We start from the raw sequence: 23,733 nt of genomic DNA on the forward strand, positions 1-23,733 counted from the left end.
CTAGCAAATGAACGCGGCATTTATTCTCAGCGTTGTACGTAGCAGAGCCATATGACTCTGGTACGTAGTAGCTGCAGAGACGGAAAAGGAAACGAGACACCCCACTCGCTGTTTCAATGAAAGTCAACTAGACCAAGTTGCTATTGCATCCGTGTCTATGGGAGACACACCCAGTTAAGTAGACCGGAAAAGACATTTTTTTCCAATGGTAAACTGCCTGAGTGAACCGTCTTCATTTATCCACCATCTTTGGTAGCTGCTCCACGTCTCACTGCTGGCCTTGCACTGCCGCCGGTGAATCCGAACTGGAAGATGGCTGCGGTGGAACGTCCCCCAGTCAAGGAAGGGGTCCGGATAGCTTTACTCTGTTTCTGTTGGTACACTGTTAGTTCGGGAGGTAACGTCGTTAACAAAATTATTCTAAATGGATTCCCTTACCCTGTCACCGTTTCGCTCTTTCATATACTCTCAATCGTCGTCTTCCTCCCTACGTTGTTGAAGGCATGGGGAGTCCCAAAAACAGAAGTACCAACTATATACTACAAATGGTATATTCTCCCTTTAGCTTTTGGGAAATACTTCGCATCTGTGTCGGCCCACTTCAGTATATGGAAGGTACCTGTATCCTACGCACACACGGGTAAGACTTGTACGAGCTCTGAATCATTGGTTGACGTTTTAACTAATGGAATGTTAGCTAGTTAGCTCGCAACATTAGCAAATATTTGTATAATGTTTTAGCTTGCTAGCAACGACATCGATTGCTGTCTTGTCCTGGCCAATTTAAGCAAGCTTTGTTTAGGTCACTTGACGATTTGCCAAGGAGCTTGCGTCCTCCCTTACCAACATACTGGGGTTGTTTCAATACCTTTTTGTTTGGGGGAGGGGCCTACCTCAACTCCTTCACTGAGATGAGCGCAGACTAGAGTTTTTGAAAGGAACATCCGACTCCTACTCCTTCGAGTCGCTATGCGTCGATACGAAATGTACATTCTGAAACCATTACATTGTACCTATGTTTGTCCTCTGTTGCATGCCTTTCTCTGTTCGCTTAAATTCATAATTTTAAATAAAACGTTAATCAAATACAACCACCGACTGTTTCCTCTTGCTGTTACTTTAAGATGGCAACTTGGCGCGAATGCGCATGTGCCAATTGAATCTCAACAAGGAAACAGTCGGTGCTTCACCTTTCCTGACTGGGTTGTCACTAGTTACCACAGCCACAGTCATAAACCCAGGGCATTTTTGTTTTTACAATTTATCTTCTTAAAATCGGATTTGAAACCTAAACCGAATTTTAACCACACTTACCTTTATTCCTAAATCTAACCTTAAATTATGAACAAAAAGCAAATGTTTGTGTTCATGAATTTCTAGCCAATTTTGACTTTCTGGCCATGGTCACTAGTGGAAACCTCCTGACAGCTCAGAAATCCCTCAGAAATCCCTTTTGTATTATACCATTCACTTCCTAATTACCTAATGTATAATGTAAGCCTTTATAAAGTTTAACTGTAACTCATTGCTGTCTTACCTCAGTAACTGACACGTATAGCTATGATTGACACAGGGTCATAAGGTTATGATGCAATAAGTTCCACGTTTTGTGTTGACCAATCTGTGACGCACGAGACACAATGAGACTTAAACTCTTGGTGTGTAGCACAATCGCATGGGCCCCTAAGTCTTTAAACCATTGTATCTCAAAAGTCATGCTCCTTACCTTTTGTAACCTATGCTTGTCTAACTCAAGCCCTTTCCCTCAAGTCAAGCACTAAACAGGATCCTTTTATCTCTTTTCTTTGTTTCTTTTCACCCCACAGTCAAAGCCACAATGCCTATATGGGTTGTGTTGTTATCAAGGATTATCATGAAGGAGAAGCAAACCACAAAAGTGAGTAACTCAGAGAATTGATAGTGTACAAGGTGCTTTCGAATATATTTTGTCCAAGCAATGGTGATGTGGCACAATGGCTCATATTACCACCAGCCTTGCAGGTGTATTCACAGATCGCAGTGTTGAGGCAGGAAAAACGCATCCGGTTAACACTGCAGGTAGTGCACAATTAAAAAAGCTATTTACAGTGCATTCAGAAAGTATGCACACCCCTTGACCTTTTTATTCTAAAATGGATTAAATCATATTTTCCCCTCATCAATACCCCATAATGACAAAGCGGAAACAGGTTTTTAGATATTATTGAAAATGTATTAAAAATAAAAAACAGATACCTTATTTACATAAGTATTCACAACCTTTGCAATGAGACTTGAAATTGAGCTCCGGTCCATCCTGTTTCCATTGGTCATTCTTGAGATGTTTCTACAACTTCATTGGGAGTCCACCTGTGGTAAATTCAATTGAGTGGACATGAATTGGAAAGGCACACACCTGCCTATATAGGTTCCACAGTTGACAATGCATGTAAGAGCAAAAACCAAGCCATGAGATCGAAGGAATTGTCCGTAGAGCTCCGACACAGAATTGTGTCTAGGCACAGATCTGAGGAAGGGTACCAAAAATGTTCTGCAGCATTGAAAGTCCCCAAGAACACGGTGGCCTCCATCATTCTTAAATGGAAGAAGTTTGTAACATTGAAGACTCTTCCTAGAGTTGGCCGCCCGGCCAAACTGAGCAATCAGGGGAGAAGGGCCTTGCTCAGGGAGGTGACTAAGAACCCGATGGTCACTTTGACAAAGCTCCAGAGTTCCTCTGTGGAGATGGGAGGACAACCATCTCGGCAGCTCTCCACCAATCAGGCCTTTATGATAATAAATGAAGGTTAAATAAAATGGCAGAGTGGCCAGACAGAAGCCAGTCCTCAGTAAAAGGCACATGATAGCCCACTTGGAGTTTGCCAAAAGGCACCTAAATGACTATCAGAGAAACAAGATTCTCTGCTCTGATGAAACCAAGATTGAACTCTTTGGCCTGAATGCCAAGAGTCACATCTGCAGGAAACCTGGCACCATCCCTACGTTGAAGCATGGTAGCGGCAGCATCATGCTATGGGGATGTTTTTCAGCGGCAGGGACTGGGACTAGTCAGGATCGAGGGAAAGACGAACGGAGCAAAGTAGAGAGAGATCCTCGATGAAAACCTGCTCCAGAGCACTCAGGACTTCAGACTGGGGTGAAGGTTCACCTTCCAACAGGACAACGACCCTCAGCACACAGCCAAGACAATGCAGGAGTGGCTTCGGGACAAGTATCTGAATATCCTTTAGTGGCCCAGCCAGAGCTCGTCAAGAGGGCACGACAAAACCTATTCCCCCTCAGGAGACTGAAAAGATTTGGCATGGGTCCTCAGATCCTCAAAAAGTTCTACAGCTGCACCATGGAGAGCATCCTGACTGGGGGCATCACTGCCTGGTATGGCAACTGCTCGGCCTCCGCCAGCAAGACACTACAGAGGGTAGTGCTTACAGCCCAGTACATCACTGGGGCCAAGCTTCCTGCCATCTAGGACCTCCATACTTCCTGCCATCTAGGACCTCCATACCAGGCGGTGTCAGAGGAAGGCCACTAAACATTGTCAAAGACTCCAGCCACCCCAGTCATAGACTGTTCTCTCTGCTACCGCACGGCAAGCGGTACCGGAGCGCCAAGTCTAGGTCCAAAAGGCTTCTCAACAGCTTCAAGCCATAAGACTCCTGAACAGCTAATCAAATGGCTACCCAGACTATTTGCATTTCCCCCCCTTTTACGCTGCTGCTATTCTCTGTTTATTTTCTATGCATAGTCACGTGAACTCTACCTACATGTACATATTACCTCGACTAACCGGGCACATTGACTCTATACCAGTACCCCCTGTATATAGCCTCGCTATTGTTATTTTACAACTTTAAAAAAAAAAAAAAAATGTATACTGATTTATTTTTTACTTAACACATATTTTTCTTAACTGTGTTGTTGGTTAAGGGCTTGTAAGTAAGCATTTCACTGTAAGGTCTACACCTGTTGTATTCGACACGTGACAAATACTATTTTATTTGAGACCTGAAAATAGCTGTGCAGCAACGCTCCCCATCCAACCTAACAGAGCTTGAGGATCTGCAGAGAAGAATGGGAGAAACTCCCCAAATACAGGTGTGCCAAGCTTGTAGCGTCATACCCAAGAAGACTCGAGGCTGTAATCGCTGCCAAAGGTGCTTCAACAAAGTACTGAGTAAAGGGTCTGAATACTTACGTAAATGTGAATTTCATTTTTTTTAAACTTTTTTCTTTATACATTTGCAAACATATTCTAAACCTGTTTTTGCTTTGTCATTATAGGGTATTGTGATGAGGGGGAAAAAACAATTTCATCCATTTTAGAATAAGGCTGTAAGGTAATACAATGTGGAAAATGTCAAGGGGTCTGAATACTTTCTGAATGCACTGTATATGCCACAGCCATTTAGAGGGTGGGTTCAATGTGACAAAATGTCCCACAAACAAATTAGCAAAACAACTGCATGTGTATGGATGGTAATTGTTTCAACCATACTTTTTGACTTTAGCCTGCTTTGTCTTTTGCACTCTTGTCCTGTGCCTGTCTCAGGTGTACGTATCTCTCATCCCCATCATCGGAGGAGTGCTTCTGGCCACAATGACAGAGATGTCCTTTGATGTATCTGGGTTAGTCAGTGCCCTGGCCGCCACACTCTGCTTCTCTCTGCAAAACATATTTTCTAAAAAGGTATGTCTTACCAGTTGGCACCCTTTGAAAAGGACTATTGTTTTGACGGATACAAGTATAGCACATTTTGAACTTAGGAGGACCTTTGAATGAAGTATGTGTTTGAGCAGAGGTTGTAGAATAAGTTCAAGACGTTTTCCTTTTAATATAATACTGTATTATTTGAAGTAAAAGCACTCCTTGCAATATTCAAGTGTAGACATAATAGACATCACTCATACTAAACGTGAAAACACTCAAAAGGAAAACTCAAGGGCAAGGCCTATTAGTATGAAGCCTTGTTAATCCTTGCAATGCATTTGCTCATTACATACTGTAGATGTGCTGTGACATCTGTCCTACATTTTCCTGCTGTTTTAAGTGGTCTCCCTTAAACCAATATTTGAGAAGGACATATACTCACCGGCCAGTTTATTAGGTACATCACCCGATTCATGAAAATGTAACGCTCCTACAGACAGTCAGGTGGCCGTGGCTTGCTATATAAAGCAGGCATCGAGGCATTCAGTTACTGTTCGATTGAACATCAGAATGAGTGACCTAAGGGACTTTGAGCATTGCGTGATCGTCGGTGCCAGATGCGCCGGATCCAGTATCTCAGAAACAGCCGCCTTCCTGGGCTTTTCACGCACGACAGGGTCATCAAGGATTTACAAAGAATGGTGCGACCAACAACAAAAAAACATCCAGTCAGCGGCAGTCCTGTGGGCAAAAACAGCTCGTTGATGAGAGGTTGAAGGAGAATCGTGCAAGTTAACAGATGAGCCACAAACAGACGAATAACGGGGCAGTACAACAGCGGAGTGCGGAATGCATCTCGGAACACACAACTCGTCAGTCCTTGTCACGGGTGATCCATTGCAGCAGACGACCACACTGGTTTCCACTCCTATCGGCTAAAAACAAGTGGGCACGCGATCACCAACACTGGACAATTGAGGAGTGGAAAAACATTGCCTGGAACATGACAGCGAGTTCAGTTTACTTGATTGACCTGCGCAGTCCCCAGACCTCAACCCAATAGAGCATCTTTGGGATGAGATGGGACGGGCTGTTCACAGCATAAACTAGATGGGTGTACCTAAAACTAGTCGGTGAGTGTATTTACCCCATAGCACATTACTCTGTGACGTGTTATGAATGACTTGATATTACTAACCCTGCAGTCAAATTACTGTAATCATTTGTAGTGTTAGACTTATATACAAGGATGTCTTGTTAATTACCAACTGCTTAGTTACCTGTCTCATACTTGTTGATGAAGAAAAGCATCCAACCAACAAGGAATTTGTGTGACCTCTGAATTTCTAACGATGTGTCTTTTTGTTTCGCTTTGAGGTGTATTTTTCTGCTCGCTTGATTTCTAACGCCTCGATCAGACAGATTGCGTTTCAGTACACTAGAAGTACATTCATTTCCATCGGAACGCTGCGTTTAACTTGCAGCACTGCAGAGGCAGTTGCGGTGCGTTCTGTGCGGTGCATACTTTGGATTTATCCAGCGTATGCATCAAATTGTATGCGTAGGCTTGACAGAAATAGGAGCAGAAGGTGAATGTTAAACTTTTGTTGCACACACGTGAACAATTTTGGATTACATCATGGAAAAAGTTTGACTGCATCATTTATTACGCAGAATTGATGCAATGACGCTGTCGGTCTGATCGAGGCGTAAGGTCAGTACAAGTTGTTTTGTGCCTAAGAAATGACAAGGGCCATGAATGAATATGCATTTATTTTTAGGTGCTGCGGGACACGAGGATCCACCACCTGAGACTTCTCAACATACTGGGCTTCAATGCTGTTTTCTTCATGGTGCCTACGTGGGTTCTGGTGGACCTCTCCTCGTTCTTGGTTGAGGGGGATTTTGTGAGTTAAAAAAGGATGGGATATACGTTTTTCAGTTTCGTGAAGTGTATGCAAAGGTTCATACATTACGCATCAACTAATGTGGTCTAATTGTTGTCCAGCTTATAAGATAGTGTTTGATCTACTGCTTAAAGTGTATGTCTGTCTTATATCCACATTTTTTATATATATATATATTTATTTATTTATTTCACAAGTCTACAGGATGTCACACAGTATGTACCATACATTTGTTATCCACTTCCTTTGCCTAATCCTCAATATACCTTCACACACAACAAAATCTCTAGTATCCGGTTGCATTTTGTTCAATTGTCACATTGAGACTACAACCTGGATACATTCTATTTTCCTAGAAAGTCATGACTAAATCCATTGTTCTCTCCAAATATCCAAGTAATCATTTCTTCCCTCTCTCCCTCTGCATAACCCCTCCAGACAGGCATGTCTGAATGGACCGGCACCTTCCTTTTACTCCTCGTCAGCGGCTTTTGTAACTTTGCTCAGAATGTCATCGCCTTCAGCGTCCTCAACCTGGTCAGCCCTCTGAGCTACGCTGTGGCGAACGCCACCAAGAGGATCATGGTCATCAGCATATCGCTCCTGATGCTGCGTAACCCGGTCAGCTCCACCAACATCATGGGCATGATGACGGCCATTGTGGGCGTCTTCCTGTACAACAAGGTGACTCCCTCTGACACGCTTACATTGACTTTTTGGGCATTTATCCAGTCAATACAATCACTTCATTCAACTACGGTGGGTAAACCACTCACATATCACAATTATTGCAATGGAAACCTTGACTATAGTCGCTATCTGCACAATCAGTCCTACTAAGAAAGAAGTGCATTTGTGCATCTGCATGCTTAATGCTGAGTTTGATTTAGTTGTTTGTCTATTTCATGAACTAAGTTGAATTAGTTGTTGGTGACCAACATGTTGGAAATGTTCAGACACTATTGTACCATGTGGCGCGAAGTCTGTAGAGCTATTATTTTATTTGTCATCCCAGATGCAAATGTAATAAATACCCAACATCCTACGGGGACACTCCTCACACCTTGCAATTTTGATATTTAAACTCACACGACTGTCTTACAATGTATTAGAAGACAACCAATTGTGCTTGTTGCTGCCATGGTGCTTGCTCTGCGCTGCATGGGGTGGGGGGGGGGAGTTTCTAACAGTGGATCTGTAAGATGCTCTGAATTCCTCCCCCGCTGAGGAAAGTTTACATGCAACTTTATAACTACATAGAACTTTGTGAAATCACACAGTGGTAATTTTGCATCAATGTGTATTTTTGTCATTCTTTGTTAAGTGCTATGCTAAGCTATTCACTTCACTGCCAACAGGCGAAATATGACGCCAATAAGGAAGCTAAGAAGAAGCTGCTGCCTTCCTCCAAGCAGGACACAATGTCCTTTGACAATTTGGGACTGGACAAGACGCAGCCCAATGGCTCAGTGCCTTTCTCCCAAGGCTCAGACACTCAGTATGGACGAAGCAACGTGTTGACCGACCACTTCCAGTACAGCCGACAGGCCTACACAATGAACTACGGCGCCTCCAACCACCAGTATGTGGTTTAGGCTGGTGGATGCCTACATGGACATATTGTAAAAAGAAAGGAAGGCAAATACTGTCGTATTTGCGGGAAAGGAAAGTATCAATCGCGAGTTGGCCAGCGTTTTGTCCCAAAAATGTTCTCCTAACATATTTTCTTCACCTCTGCGTGTTTTATTTATTTTGATATGAACACTTAAAGATAGTTCAGTCAAAATCAAAGTTTGTCAGATGTTTTCAAACCCTAAAAGTAATCTGACATCGAGATAAGCCCACGTCAACTCTTGTAGATCAAGCTGTATGCCTCAATCATAAATGAATGAGAAAGATTGGCACCATCTAATTTTATAATTTTTAATGGTGTCAATATTTCCTGTTAATTTGGGATTGAGGGATACCATTGGATCTACACAACAGATGGCTTGGAACATGGACTCATCTGACAAATGTTGATTTTTGGAGTGAAGTTAAAGATGCAGTACAGGATCTGAAGCACATATTATACGAATTGAAAACGTTTTTTTGCAGGACGTAACATATCATACGAAATAGTTGACGTAGTGCACAATTTCCGAGGACCCGTTTTGGCTCGTGATCACTACTTTCAAAACTACTGGCTGAAATTTGCTTGCTGAGGAAGGGATGTTGCTGTATTCTTTTACTGTGGAAGCTTGCTAATGTGGAAATAATTGTTACTGTAGCCACAATGGCATAGGTCCAAATAAATTGAACAGAACTTTAACTGTATATCATAGACCATGAAATGTTTTGAGTAAATTACCATGACTGTAATGCTTTGAATGAGGCTTGCACTCACAGTTATATTGACCCCAATTTTATCAGAGAAGACCTGATAATTTTACACTGTTTTGTGTTTTTGCAGAGATTGGCAACATTTTGGTCCTATACATGTAAAAATGTTTGCCCAGAAGACATTTTCTTGTTGGTCTTTAGGTAGTGATGGAGGCATGGCATGAAAATGTATGTAAACGATGGTAGTTACAGATAAATTGAGAATCTTTCATTCTGTGGTTCCATATTTACATTTTAGTTATTTAATCAAGTCATATCTGATCTGGTAAAAGCTTTGTAATATGGGGTTACATGGGTCAAGTAACTGAGATGCACCTAGTTTTATGTGGCAGACCTACTTGGATCAGGTATAAAAGTCGGTAGACTCCACATGCTTTTGCCGGTTTGTCATTTTTCTTCCCAATATTCACACTTTAAAATCGTCTGAGATTGAGGAATAGTAATTTAGCCTACAGGGAACGAGCTGTATTTCAAAGCCGATGTGGAGCACCTGAACTAGTTAACTGGTTAAGGTTTGCATATTGTAAATAAATGAAAGCTGTGACAGAGGGACTGTGACTAACTCTTGTGTGGAAGCTCTATTATAGTGTACAGCTGGAGAACGGAGGGTAATAATGTTATTAACCCCATTAACTTAAACGTTATACTTGTTGAATATAAAAATCATATTCTTCATTTTTCATTTGAGTTTGCTTGTTTCAATTTGTTTCAGAACTTTCCAGCATTGTAAGTGGACAATTTCTTTGCTGTTTCCTAACTGCAGGGATGTTCGCTCTGACTGTATTTATTGCATGTCTAGCGACTCTAATGTATATTGGGCAGCAACAAACTGCTATTTTGGGCTGCAACAAATTTTTGCTGTTTACCATCAATACAAATAATAGCATTTATTTGGATATCTTCTCCAACGGTATGTACTGAATAGCACATAGTTCTGGTTGGCTGTACAGAGATGATCCAGGTGTATTTACACATTTGTAGAACTGTGTATGTATGAGCTTGTGTGGAATTCTCAGGTAGTTCCAAGCTTATTTCATATTCCATTTAGTGAAGCTCCTGTATCATTTGGTTCAGTAGGTTTGGTCTGGTTACGTAATGAAATTCATACTGGTGTGGTGATTAGGCTATAGAGATTTTAGTACATGTGACTCACCTGTTATCTGCATGTCCTCATGAATTAGAGTTTTGAAGTTACCTATCATCTATTGGATAGTGTTACAAAGTAAACAATAATTTGTAGAATAACTTCAATATTAGGGTTTGATTTCACCTTGGCTTATAAAGTATGGAAGATCAAATGTGGGAGCCACGATTGGATTCTACTAAATCCCATTTGTCACCTTTAACATGTAGTAACATTTGAGCCCATTGTATTATTTTGCAATCTATTTTTTTATTTTTATTACTGTGCTGATAGTTTAACAGAATGTCTCAAGCTTTCCTCTTAAATCTATGGTTGAGTTTGTCACGTCCTGATGTGAGATGCCAAATGAAAGGAGCTACGTGGCTCAAGTCAACATTTATTGGTTGCTTACACACTTATCGCAGGTGCAGTGAAATGCTTATGTTTCTGGCTCCAACAATGCAGCAATATCTAGCAATACAATAACAATGCACACATACCCCCCCCCGAAGGATTTTGACTCATCTTAAAAGGCTTGTTTGACGCAGTAGCACGGAAAGATGGAATCTGATGTATATGTTTAATGTAAAGCCTAATATTTGACTGTACAGTAAGCTAAATAGCATTTTGAACATGCGATTTAGAGAAACTATTTTCGTTAAATCTGGGATGGCATTTGAGGTTATGACGTTATTTACTGGAATGTACATTTGGCTGTGTGGGGGGTTTGCTTTGTAAAAGTTGTATAAATTACATTTTTCCTGTTTAAATGATCTTGAAAAACAGCTTTTTTTACTGAACCAATGTTTATAGATTTTTATTTATGGTGTCTAGGTACAGAAAAGTGTACATAAGTGCAACCATGCACAGTCTTGTCTGCTTACGTTTTTAGATGTAAAAATAAATAAATGCATTGTGAAATGAATATGACTTTCACTGACTTTGGACAGGTGGGTGCTTACATTGGTAAGTCCAAAATCCCAAATATATTACAATAACTTAAGTACTATTGTTATTGTTGACATTAATTCTAATGATATATTTTATGTTCAATAAATTGTTTACAATTGTTTATAATAATCAGGACTAGTATGAACTTTAACTCAACTCTACAGCCTATCCAATGTTAAGCTAGTGCTACCTTGGGTCAAGAACAGACTCAATATTCCCCCTCCATTTCTTACTTTCAGGCACGTCAATGGGTATTTGAAGATTGCTTGGATGAGGACAATGGAGTACATCCATGAGTCATAATACCCATAAAACATACCGGTCAAATAAGGAAATGGTTCCAGTTGTTTTTCCACCATTTATTTTCCCATGGGGGATTTTAGAAGCTGTGTTTCGTATAGGTTTACCCCTGTGTGATGTTTTAATAACCGTCTAAATCTCTCTAGGACAACGTAATTTTTTTATCAATATATTCACCTGTATTTAACCCCCCAAAAAATGCTAATGTGGTTATCATAAAGAATTACAAATGCCATGATGAACTGGACAAGATTGCCGAATCAAGGCAAAGGTAAGAATCTCTGGATTAACTATCTGTTAGCTAAATTTAGTAATGAATAAATTGGCTAAATGTCTTTAAATTGACCATTCTGTCTTGTACAAGTTTTAAATTGACATATTTCTTGTTAGCAAAGGTGTCAGCTAGAGATGACGTGCAAGAGATTGCAGGGATTTGTAGTCTCGCATGATGTCACCTTTGATGCTAATTAGCATTTTCGAATCTGAGAGTAAATAAAGCCGACTATTGATAAAAGTCATCTTGTCCGAGAGAGATTTACATGGTTATCACGCTAGGGTAAGTCTACATGAAACAGCCCTTTTATTTTTTTAAGTGTTTCTAAAATGACCTGATGAAAAAGCAATTGGAACCATTTCCCTGTTTGACTGCTAGGTTTTATGGGTATTATGACACCTCCACTGTGGGGCTCTATAGGGCTTTGTATTGGTGGAAATAGCTCCACCTTGCCTTCTGATGTCAAATGTTAACTGTGCCGTAGGGGCTAGGGCACAAGTCAAACTCATTCCACGGAGGGCCAAGTGTCTGCAGGTTTTTGCTCCTTCTTTGTACTTGATTGATGAATTAAGGTCACTAATTAGTAAAGAACTCCCCTCACCTGGTTGTCTAGGTTTTAATTTAAAGGAAAAAACTAAAACCTGCAGACACTAGGCCCTCAAAGGAAGGAGTTTGACACTCCTTGGCTAGAGCTATGGACTTTCCGTCACATTTATCTAACAAACTATTACACAAAGACTTGGGCTGCTCCCATGTGGAAAAGTAATATATGGCCTTATATATCAAAGAACGTGACATTTGAGAATATGTATTTTAATAATGTACATTTCGCACCCTCCTGTACAAAAAGCTGTGGTGAAAAAAGTACCTAATTGTCATACTTTAGTAAAAGTAAAGATAACTTAATAGAAAATGACTCAAGTGAAAGTGACCTGGAAAAAAACAACTTGAGTAAAAGTCTAAAAGTATTTGTTTTTAAATATACTTATCAAAAGTAAATCTAACTGCTAAAATATACTTAATTATCAAAAGTAAAAGTATAAATCATTTCAAATTCCTTATATTAAGCAAACCAGACAGAACATTTTTGATTTATTTTTTTATTGATGGATAGCTAGTGGCACACTCCAACACTCAGACATAATTTACAAATGAAGCATGTGTGTTTAGTGAGTCCACAAGATCAGAGGCAGTAGGGATGGCCAGGGGTATTCTCTTGATAAGTGTGTGAATGGACCATTTTCCTGTCCTGCTAAGCACTCAAATTGTAAGGAGTACTTTTGGGAGTTAGGGAAAATGTAGGAATGTAGTAAAGTAAAAGTTGTCAAAAATATAAATAGTGAAGTGCAGATACCCCAAACAACTCCTTAAGTAGTACTTTAAAGTATTTTTACTTAAGTAATTTACACCACTGTAAAAAATAATAACATGGATATGTATTTATCAGGCAAAATGTACTCGGAACATTAGGTTTTCTTGTTCAGTGCATTTATTGCTTTGAAATGTATTCCAGAATGAAAAAAATGTACATGGCATGTCTTTAAAAACCATACATAAATCTCACACGTAGAGATTAATTATTTTCTTATTGCATATGGCAACATTGACTACTTTGTTTCTTGTAGCTACTGTAGATGATACTTGCCATCTCGTTTTGAGATTAGATTGAGATGGCGTAGATAACTATTGTAGGTTTATAATTTGTTTATGACAAGTTTTGAAAATGCACAGAAACCTATGAAAGTATGAATGTTTATTTTTGTACACTATAGTTGTGGGTGCCCATAAGGTTATGGCATCACATTGTACAGGAAGTCTAAAAGCTGCAACCACGCCCCAGTTCTCATTGATGGCATTGAGGTGGAGCGTGTGCCCAGCTTTAAATTCCTGGGTGTCTACATCTCCGGGGACCTCTCCTGGACCCTCAACACCTCAACCCTGGTCAAAAAGGCACAGCAGCACCTGTACTTTTTGAGAATGCTGAAGAAGGCCTGCTGGTCTCTCAAGATCCTGGTGAACTTTTACCGCTGCACAGTCGAGAGCATTCTGACTGACTGCGCCACAGTGTGGTTTGGATGCTCTGTGGCCGACCGGAAGGCCCTGCAATGGGTGGTGAAAACCGCCCAGCACATCACTGGTGCCCAGCTCCCTGCCATCGTAGACCTCCAGCGCAAGCGGTGTCTGCGTAGGGCGCACGGCATCATCAGGGACCCTTCACATCCATGCCACAAACTGTTTTCCCTCCTCAGGCAGGCGGTACAGGTCTCTACGTTCCCGCACTAGCAGGCTCAAGAACAGTTTCTTTCCAGCTACTGTAATCCTGCTGAACTCTGTGACACAGCACTAGCCATATCCACCCGCCCACTGCTTAGTACTGCCTCTCAGGGACCTTGTTGCATTACTCTCTTTGCACTCTTCACTATACTACTGGACTCTGATATTGCTTTGCAAAGTCTGATTAAGGACATTATTCAGTTGTACATGTCTACCTCAGTAACCTCATTCCTGCTATCCCTGTATTTCAGTTGCATGCCTCCTTGCACTTTCAATTTGCCTTCATTGCACATTTAGACTTGCCATTTGTACTTGCCATTTGCCTTCATTGCACATTTATACATCCCACTTAATAATAAACAATCTATTTGTTTCACTTGTACATTTGTTTGTACTCTTTTATTTGCACTTCTGGTTAGATGCCAACTGCATTTCATTGTACTGTACTTGTTCAATGACAAAGTTGAATCTAATCTAAATTTGTAAAACATGGTATATATTATTGTAATCAATGACTGCGCGGACATTGAGAGGAAACTTCTTCAAAGGGAATCTTTCTGGATCCACAGGGTCAACAGGAGTTTGACTTGAAATAGTTTTTCTAGTTTCAAAATATCCAAATTATTATTTTTTTAATCCTAATTGAATGTATATTACTGTAAATATTAATCAAATTCCTTGTGTATGATCATATATGTTGATACATTGAATGTTAATATTGTGGACCTATGTTATACATTTTTACTTCCTGTTTCAGGAAGTGATGTCACCGAGTACTGCCCCTATATATATGACCTTCAACCCCCACCTGGGATATTTATTTTATTTAACTAGGCAAGTCAGTTAGGAACAAATTATTATTTTCAATGACAGCCTAGGAACACTGGGTTAACTGCCTTGTTCAGGGGCAGAACAACAGATTTTTACCTTGTCAGCTCAGGGATTTGATCCAGCAACCTTTTGGTTACTGGCCCAACGCTCTAACCACTAGGCTACCTGCCACCCCTAAATGAATATAATAATGGATGCCTGATAAAGACATAAGGGTCAAAACATTGTTATAAATATCTCCTGGGAGCATAAGCAGCAGTGTGTTGAGTTTTCCTTTCTGTTTTCCTTTTGCATATGGTTGTAACCCACTATTATTTTGGGCTGAGTCCTTCAAGGATTTCCGTTGGGAATCGTTTATGCCTATTGCCACTAGCCCTCCTCTTAACAACACTCAACGAAGACATCTGTGACAACTCTAATAATTTCTCCTCCTGTCTCCTTTTTCTTTGTTCTGTTAGACAGGTATGTGGTGTCCACAAGCATATTATCTATAGAAAATCTTAGAGTAAATGGTTGTCTGTGTGATACTTACCTTTTAAGTTGAAATTGTAAAGTTTAAATGTGTAAATTGATCGAGTGAAACCATTAGCGATCTTGACATAGAGATGACTGTGCTAAGCTAAGCTAGCCCATCGAATAACACAAGAAAAAATGTCGGCAGCTAATATTCTGGTTTTAACTTATTGATTCATAGGTGAGGTAATATTGTGGTTTCTTTTCTACTCTGTTTATATTTTCTAGGCGCTGACATCTCCCCATCCAAGTGTTATATATTACAGAGTTGTATTTGTTTAGAAAAACTGTGTACGCTAACGCTCAGCTAACTGCTCTAATGCTAGCCTGTCAAGCCTATAGGGTTGCTATTAGCTTAGCAGCTACCGTTACCTGGCTCAGTATTGAGATGGATGCACTGGTTTATGGTTAATTTAGCTATAAAGGTTCAAATAGGCTTCCTTATGTATGTATTTATTTGTATTGAAACAGTACATGATTGTTAACTTTTATATCATCTGAGGTTAAGATAAATACTGAGAAGGTATATTTTAGCAGAATTATTTTAAATACAGAGGATGTACTATATTACTGTACTTACAGTACTTTCTAGTCTTTTACAGCATCTGAATGAATTATTCCTTTTTTTGCAGATCGAAATTCACCCAGGCTCGAACATTACAGTGGGCGACCATGCAAACAGGCCAACAGTTCCACTGCGATGGCAAGAGTGCTGTGGTTTTGATGTTGACATGTTGCTGAATAACAACCTGAAAGGTATGTAAAGAGATTGTATAGACTGTAGAATTATAATTACTTGAAAGGGGAATAGGCCACAAGGGGCTTGGTCTTGGCAGTGGGGGATGAGCTTGCGCAGGCTCAATATAATTTTGTCTCCAAGTTTGAAGATCCAATTACATTCGGTCATTTTTGGGGGGTCTCCAGCTCAGAATGGACATATAAGGATAACAGGTAACCGGAGTTACATCGCCTATGAAAGACGCTAATTGCTGTTCACCCAAACCAACACTGTTTTTCAGATGAGAATGTCAGTTTTACTCATTCTAATTATATGGGGCAATGGCTGTGGTACAGTATGTATATGAATGTATTATTTGTAGCATTGTACAGCTAAGCCAAAGACATTATCTTTAGACCTAACTCAAATTTAAATATCTGGCTGTGTCATTATGACTTTGGAGAATTATTTATGACACATTGAACTTATTTCATTTGAACAATTCTAGGTGGCAAAACTAAAAGGGGAGAAGATGGGAAGAAAAAGACAGATCCTGAAAAAGGTGAGTAGGTTTTTGTTAATCGATTGCAAAAAGCATTTAACAGTGTGCAGGTATTGTCATAATATATCTAAAAAGATTTGACTTATAAATGACTCATGGCAGAAAGAATGGTGAATGTTATTTCAGACTCTGACATGGCTTAAAGGGATACTGCGATTTTTTCAAGATTTGGGTTGCTTTTTTAAATTACCCAGAGTCATAAGAACTAATGTGTCTGCGAGCAGTTTTGAGATTATTGAAGTTAGCATTTTGTTAGCTTAGTGCAATTACTGGATGTCTCCCACAGTAGCCAGCTCCTCTCAAACAGGGAAATAGACCTAACTACTCCAAAGCTGGGTGGTTGGTCATTTATAGTCTTACAAAGCTATACATAGTAATAAATATTTTATACATTCATTAATTTTACTAATAATCACTTGAAACCAAATTCTATCCACTTCCTCATTCTCTGTCCCGTTGGCACATAGAGATGTACAGAGATCGCAACATTGTATCTGTCTTATTATGGCATCTGTAAGCACAGGGACAGCGCCATTGAGACAGATGCTACGTTGCAATCTGCTGGTTACTGTACCGGGAGACTTCCAGCAATTGTGCTAAGCTAACGATATGCTAACTTCAATAATCTCCAAACTGCACGCAGAGACATAAAAATGGTATTGATGAGTTTATCGAAATCTCACAGTATCCCTTTAAAAATGTATACCTCATAACAGGGCTGTGGTCAATTTCACTTTTTTACACCTTATAGTCAGAATGCTAACAAAAAAATGATATGGGTTATGGGGGCAATTAGACAAAATTCAATGTTTGTGGCCAAACCCTCTCAAGTTAAAATCTCTAACCATGTATAACAGTTTCTACTTTCAGGATAAGGAACCATATGACTGACTATAAGTTGTAAAAAAGTTAATCCCTTAATTGAATGTATAAATCGGTCATTGCAAATAGGGCATTAATGGTCAAGGATTTCTTATTAAACTGAATCTGATAAGCTTTTCACAAAATGGTTTTTCAATTAAAAAAAATATATATATATCTCTTAATTTATGAGCCCAAACCCAACCCTTAACTGTTCTATGTGCTCTTTATCTTCTATTTGTTGCTTCCCCCCACAGATGCTGGAATGAGCGCTTCCCGGGTTTAACAAAGTGACAAGTGGGAACGGCTTACAACAGTAAAATGGCTGAATTAAGAAGTGATGAGAGAAAAACATTTAATGAATAGGATGAAATTAAGTTTTTATTGTTTTTTGTTGTTTATTCTAATGTTTTATTACTATGGCTACAAGTACCATGACTACAAGTATCACTGAAATAATGCAGGTATTGTGACATAAAGGACATATACAGCGTCTTCAGAAAGTATTCACACCCCTTGACTTTTTCCACATTTTATCCTGTTACAAAGTGGGATTAAAATGGATTTAATTGTCATTTTTTTGGCAACGATCTTCAAGATTTGTAAAAAAACATGAAAAATAAACAAATATCTTGATTAGATAAGTATTGCCATATTTTACTTTTTCGTATGGGCTGTTCAACTCTTTACCCTTCTCACAAAGTATACACATTTTTCGCCTGCTTTGAGGAAAACAACACAGAGCCGACGACATGGGCCCCCGCTGCTCACGAAGACTGCGGGCTCCCGATCTCTGTAGTCAACGTGAGTAGGACCTTCAAATGTGTTAACCCTCGCAAGGCTCCCAGCCCAGATGGCATCCCAAGCCGCGTTCTCTGAGCATGTGCAGACCAGCTGGCTGGAGTGTTTACGAACATTTTCAACCTCTCACTATCCCAATCTGTCATCCCAACTTGCTTCTAGATGGCCACCATTGTTCCTGTTCCCAAGCAAACTGAACTAAATTACTATCTGTCATCATGAAGTGTTTTGAGAGGCTAGTCAAGGATCATATCCCCTTCGCCATACCCGACACCCTTGACCCTTTACAATATGCATACTGCCCCAATAGATCCACAAACGACGCAGTCGCTGTTGCACTGCACATCCCGCTGTCCAGCCTGGACAAGAGGAATACCTATGTGAGAATGCTGTTCATCAACTATAACTCAGCTTTTAACACAAAGCTCGTCACTAAGCTCAGGGCCTTAGGTCTAATCTCCTCCCTGTGCGACTGACTGGCCGACCACTGGTGGTGAGGGTAGCCGACCTGAAGTGGTCTCACCACACCAACACTGTGGTGAAGGAGGCGCAATAGCGCCGCTACAACCTCAGGCGGCTGAAGAAATTAGGCATGAACTTCTACAGATGCACCACTGAGAGCATTCTGTTGGGCTGCATCACTGCCTGGTCTGGCAACTGCACCGCCCTCAACCACATTGCTCTCCAGAGGGTGTTGCAGTCAGCCCAACGCATCACCGGTGGTACGCTGCCTGCACTCCAGGACATTTACAGCACTCGGAGTCAAAGGAAGGTCAAGAAGATCATTAAGGACCTCAGTCACCTGAGCCATGGACTGTTTACTCAGCAACCGTCTAGCAGACGGAATCAGTACAGGTGCATCAGTGCCAAGACCGAGAGACAAAAAAACTGCTTCTAGGCCATCGGATTGTTGAACAGCTATCACTAGCCGTCAACCAGGTAATGCTCACTCACACAAGCTATCACACACACACACACACACACACACACACACACACACACACACACACACACACACACACACACACACACACACACACACACACACACACACACACACACACACACACACACACCTCATACTCACAAACACACACACACACACACTCTCTCTCACACACACAGTTAACGCTGCTGTCCCATGTCATAGAGACATTGAACCATTGGACACTTCCTGTTTCACACAGAGTATTTAAATACTGTATATCCCCAGCATAGCTCATTCTAATACTTCTACTACTGTACTTTGTATTTGGTTACACTGTTTATTCACAGCGCATATTTATTTATATACTGGATTCTTGACATGGCTCACTCTAATATATATATACTGCTGTACATATCATTCTTAGTATATATTGTGTAAATTCTTCCGGTGTACAAACCTGATTTTAATGTCTATGGTAGAAACGTATAGATTGCATTTTGATTACTGTTACAGTGCTTTTGGGTTATTAATTGGATTCTTACTGACTTTTTTTTTTTTTGCTGTACTTTTTTACAAATATTTTCATTATTTGGATACTTGTTTGACATTTTACTGTATTGTTAGGAGCTAGTAACATAAGCATTTCGATGCAACTGCTATAACATCTGCTAAACTGTGTATGTACGTGACCAATAAACTTTGATTTGATTTGTACCAGTAAATTCCTTTAAAAGGAACAGGTGGAAAGTCCCTCCAGCCGCTTTCACCAATCCAATACTTTTAAATGCCTGAGCGGAAGTGAACAAGTGCACACTTCTGGGTGAAGGGTAGAAAATAGGAACACAACCTAGGGGAACCAATCATCTCCCTGGGGATGAGTCCCTCTCTCTCCCATGACCTCCATGACAAAGTTCAATGCCTGTTTTTTGAGAGTAACTGCAGTCGCAAGTATAGTTGCTGGACAGTGTTTAAAATTCAGTCCAAAGTTTTGAGAAAAACACTTGGACACATCCTGCTCCTCTGAGGTTGTTTAAAACTCTGCAGAAGTGACACCAAAGTGTCTGCTGTGAAATGTCTGTTACTTTGCGTTTGCTGCCCCTTCAGGCTATAGAGTAGATCCGGGAGATTAAACTACATCTTGTGCATGAACTGCCTTTGAGCTTGATCCATTAGCCCCTCAAGGGTCTATGACACAGTAACCTAACGTAACAGGGATAGAATAACGTCTGACAGTGGGTTTTCACCAACAACGAATTCAGCAGGAGAAGTTCTGCCCCCTTTTCATTTTCAATGAGGGAACACAGAGAAATGTGCGGGAGATTGTGGGAAGGTGAGCGGCGAGAACCCTGCTAGCAGAGCGGTAGAAAAAGTTGAGCTCTGCTCTACTTTATGCAAGTTTCAAGCAAAGAAAAGCATTGGAGTGATTCGTTGTGAAGGGGAGGCGCCACCTCTGGTCAAAACTCTATTTAAGTGATGTCCCCACTTCCGTTTTTCAGGGGAAACAGAAGTATCCCTGAACTGGCAACATCCGCTTTCTGCCAACACCGCTAAAGGTGACGACACAGTGACTCTATCAACAAGGGTCTTGGTTAGAGGCCCAGTGCAGACAAAAACGTGATTTTCTGTGATTTATATATATTTCCACACTATGAGGTTGGAATAATACTGTAAAATTGTGAAAATTATGTTAACACCCTTTTAGTGTAAGAGCTGTTTGAAAAGGCCGCCTGAAATTTCTACCTGTTTGGGTGGGATGCAATTTTGGTCTGCCTGGTGACATCACCAAATAGACCAATAAGAAAGAGAGTTCCAAACCTTTCTGCCATAGCTAGTTTTCCGTTTGAGCCTCCCCGCTCAGACCAATCCCAGAGTCCTAGCAAAATTCTTGCTTGAAGAATTGCTCTTTGCTAAGAAGTTATTTTTGTTAATTTTTGACCATTTTAATTAAAAACAATCACAGTAAGGTACTTAATTGTTATCCGGAAATGATTTGATATTGTGATAAAAACGGCTGCATTGGACCTTTAACCAAGTAATGAACAACCTCTCTGTGGCCACAATGGGGAAAAACAAGGGGTCATCTCAGGCCAAAACTAAACAGACTCAAAACGTGATCATTCCGTTGACCAACTCTTTGCTCATTGATATTACCAATGAACATAAAAAGTCTGAATTGGTTAGCAGCACTAAACACACCTGGTGTTTATACAACTGATCTCTTTAACTTCACAATGTCATATTTATTGTTTGTGTAATACTTATACATTGCTGTGATTGAGCCAAATGCTTGAGCCCATAGTACTATCTATAATCGAACTGTTACATGGTTCATTTGTTTAATTAATCAACGTTTTTTTAAAGTTATATATTTAAAACAGGTGAATTGCCACCCATCATCAACTATATCGACAGAACACATTGTGAGACTGGATATCGGACAACTTGTGGGGAGTATTGGCAAGCTTTGTCCCCCCTGGGTGACGTGGGCGCACTGGGCGACTGTGGCGGGCAGGTGAATGATGTTTTTTATGCAAGGCGCTTCACAGAGGTGTGAATACATGGGTGTTTGTAATGTCTCCTTGGTAGTGGAATGTCCTTTGTGATGATTTTACTGGCAACATGGGTGCTTTGCCTTTGCGACTACTGTAAAACACTTTAGAGAATCTCTGAATCTTACGGAACAAAGTCCTTCTCAGGAGGATGTAGATCCAAGGGTCAAGGATGGCGTTGACCGAGGCGATCCGAATAGCCATCAAATCTGCATGGGAATTCTCTGCCCATGTTATCTGGTTAGAAAATACGCGTACCTACAGCAGAATAAAAAGAGATGTTAGGTGTACTGCTTCCCTCTTAGGTAACCTACACGAAAGCATAATATTAAGACAAAACGTTTCTTACCACCAGCGGCGCTGAGCAACCTAAAACAACCACGGAGGTCACCATGAGCACCGTCATCATTTGCGCTTCCACACCGGAGGAAAGCGCTTTCCAGCGCGCCCGTGTGCTCCCTCTTGTGACTGGACTTTGTATTTTCCTGCGACGCATTATCAACAGAGTGCCACAAACTGCAAAGTTGAGTAGTATGGTCATCAATATCAGTAAAAAACTCACACTGGCATATAAAAACGAAAATGTTGCAGGCAGTGTCTTATCAGCCCTCCAGTTGATGAAGCACCACGTTTTGGAGGGCTGACAAATGCTTCCAGCCATGCCCATCACGGGGAGACAACAAAATGCAATGTTGCTGAGATAAATGCAAAACAAGAACTTGCGTGCAAAATGTTGGTCAATTCCCCATCTTTGGTAAGTGTAAGGGCAGCATATCGCGAGGTAGCGCTCAGCAGACATTGCGCATATAATACTTAGCCCAGCCACTCCGAAGAACAGCAACAAAAAGGAATGGAATTCACAAAGGTTAGTATTCTCATATAACACATTTTCATTGAGGTATGTTGCTATAGTGATTGGGCTGGCCAAACAAGTCCCAAGCAGATCCGTAACAGCCAAACCACAAACTAGGGCGAAGAACGCGGAGGATTTGCGCTCCTGCTTAGATCCAGAAAGAGCGGCTATTGCTATTATATTTCCAATGACACCAACTGCAAACATTAATACGGGTACAGCCATCGCTTCAGCTGTCTTGTCAGGCAACGTGCGTGTAGAGGAATTACGTGTATCGTTCATGTTTCCAATCCAGAAGTAGGCTATCAAAAGCACGCTATTTGTTCTTTTTTAGATAGCCGTTCTTTAGGTTACTTTATAAGTCCATTCAAATCCAAGCAGATGTTGCGACAGATGTTTGTCTTGTAAATTCCACGTTTCGTTTGTTGTTGTTCAATAGCCTGAATTGTCCTCAACCTCGCCAAATGTCCAGTGGATGGAAAAACATGGAAATGCTCTCTTGACTCACAGCAAGCTGATCATATACCCAGCGGGGCGTCTGTGTTGATGTCAACGTCTCATCAGCAAAACCCAGACTGAAGATGGATGGTAAGAAAGAACACTGTATCCTTTTTATGTCCCATCATCACTAACAGTTGTCACTTGATTCGGCAAAAACCTGCGTAATTTCTGGTGCCCCTCTGGGTCAGTATTAACTAAGTTCTTGAGAAAAACCTTTAGGCTTCCCCCCAACCAGCATCATGAGCTTGTTGATTTTTTTTCTCGCAAATTATGTGATTTAATTTATCTCATAAATAATTTATTGAAAGGAGTTGTTCTCTTGGTTTTATCCATTCAAATGTCACAGCTTCCAAATTGTGTAAATACCTTGAAGTTAAATGAATAACAAACTCTCCCAAAAAACTAAAAACTCACAAAGTCAGTGGTAAGACTCCTCACTTAGCTTTGTCATGGTAGCTGCCCAGTAACATGAACACAGTTTATACAAAGCCTGAGTCTCAGCTGTGCACCTCAACCAAAGATGACTGTAAATGGTAGTGAAGTGACATCTATAATGGAAGGAGACAACGTCGACGATGCCAGTGCACTTAGTGCTGTGTCTCTCCCATGCCACTTCTCCATTATTGGATGACTAATTATGTGTTTAGATGGGGCCCCATGACCAAGGGTGACTGTCTCAAACACTTGTTAAAAGACAGAATACAACACCTCTGAGAGGGATGACTTCACTAGCACACAACTGGCCTCCTCTTATATA

The 23,733-nt window shown here is 40.6% G+C and overlaps 2 protein-coding genes across 2 annotated transcripts; one reads left to right on the forward strand and one right to left on the reverse strand.

Moving 5' to 3' along the window:
* Nucleotides 1-121: 121 nt before the first annotated feature.
* LOC106613642 (solute carrier family 35 member E1) lies at nucleotides 122-10,985 on the forward strand. Its single transcript, XM_014216122.3, has 6 exons — nucleotides 122-640; nucleotides 1,827-1,897; nucleotides 4,550-4,687; nucleotides 6,430-6,555; nucleotides 6,994-7,239; nucleotides 7,914-10,985. Exons 1-6 carry the CDS (start codon nucleotides 313-315, stop codon nucleotides 8,148-8,150), a joined length of 1,146 nt encoding a protein of 381 aa, XP_014071597.1. The 5' UTR covers nucleotides 122-312; the 3' UTR covers nucleotides 8,151-10,985.
* A 1,717-nt stretch (nucleotides 10,986-12,702) lies between these two features.
* LOC106613645 (prostaglandin E2 receptor EP4 subtype) lies at nucleotides 12,703-23,733 on the reverse strand. The gene is made up of 2 exons (XM_014216127.3): nucleotides 21,972-23,733; nucleotides 12,703-21,880 (listed from the first exon to the last, which is right to left on the reverse strand). The coding sequence occupies exons 1-2, from the start codon at nucleotides 22,755-22,757 to the stop codon at nucleotides 21,614-21,616; spliced, it is 1,053 nt and encodes a 350-aa protein (XP_014071602.1). The 5' UTR covers nucleotides 22,758-23,733; the 3' UTR covers nucleotides 12,703-21,613.

Source organism: Salmo salar, chromosome 10 (assembly GCF_965601325.2).
Source record: "Salmo salar chromosome 10, fSalSal1, whole genome shotgun sequence".
Classification (NCBI taxonomy): Eukaryota; Metazoa; Chordata; class Actinopteri; order Salmoniformes; family Salmonidae; genus Salmo; species Salmo salar.

Bases quoted from the DNA above. Each gene is read 5' to 3' on its own strand.
- LOC106613642 (XM_014216122.3), top strand. From the start codon at position 313: ATGGCTGCGGTGGAACGTCCCCCAGTCAAGGAAGGGGTCCGGATAGCT. The intron at 6,556-6,993 runs GTGAGTTAAAAA...TAACCCCTCCAG, and splicing joins TCTTGGTTGAGGGGGATTTT to ACAGGCATGTCTGAATGGAC. The intron at 7,240-7,913 runs GTGACTCCCTCT...CACTGCCAACAG, and splicing joins GCGTCTTCCTGTACAACAAG to GCGAAATATGACGCCAATAA.
- LOC106613645 (XM_014216127.3), bottom strand. From the start codon at position 22,757: ATGAACGATACACGTAATTCCTCTACACGCACGTTGCCTGACAAGACA. The intron at 21,881-21,971 runs GTAAGAAACGTT...ATTCTGCTGTAG, and splicing joins GTTGCTCAGCGCCGCTGGTG to GTACGCGTATTTTCTAACCA.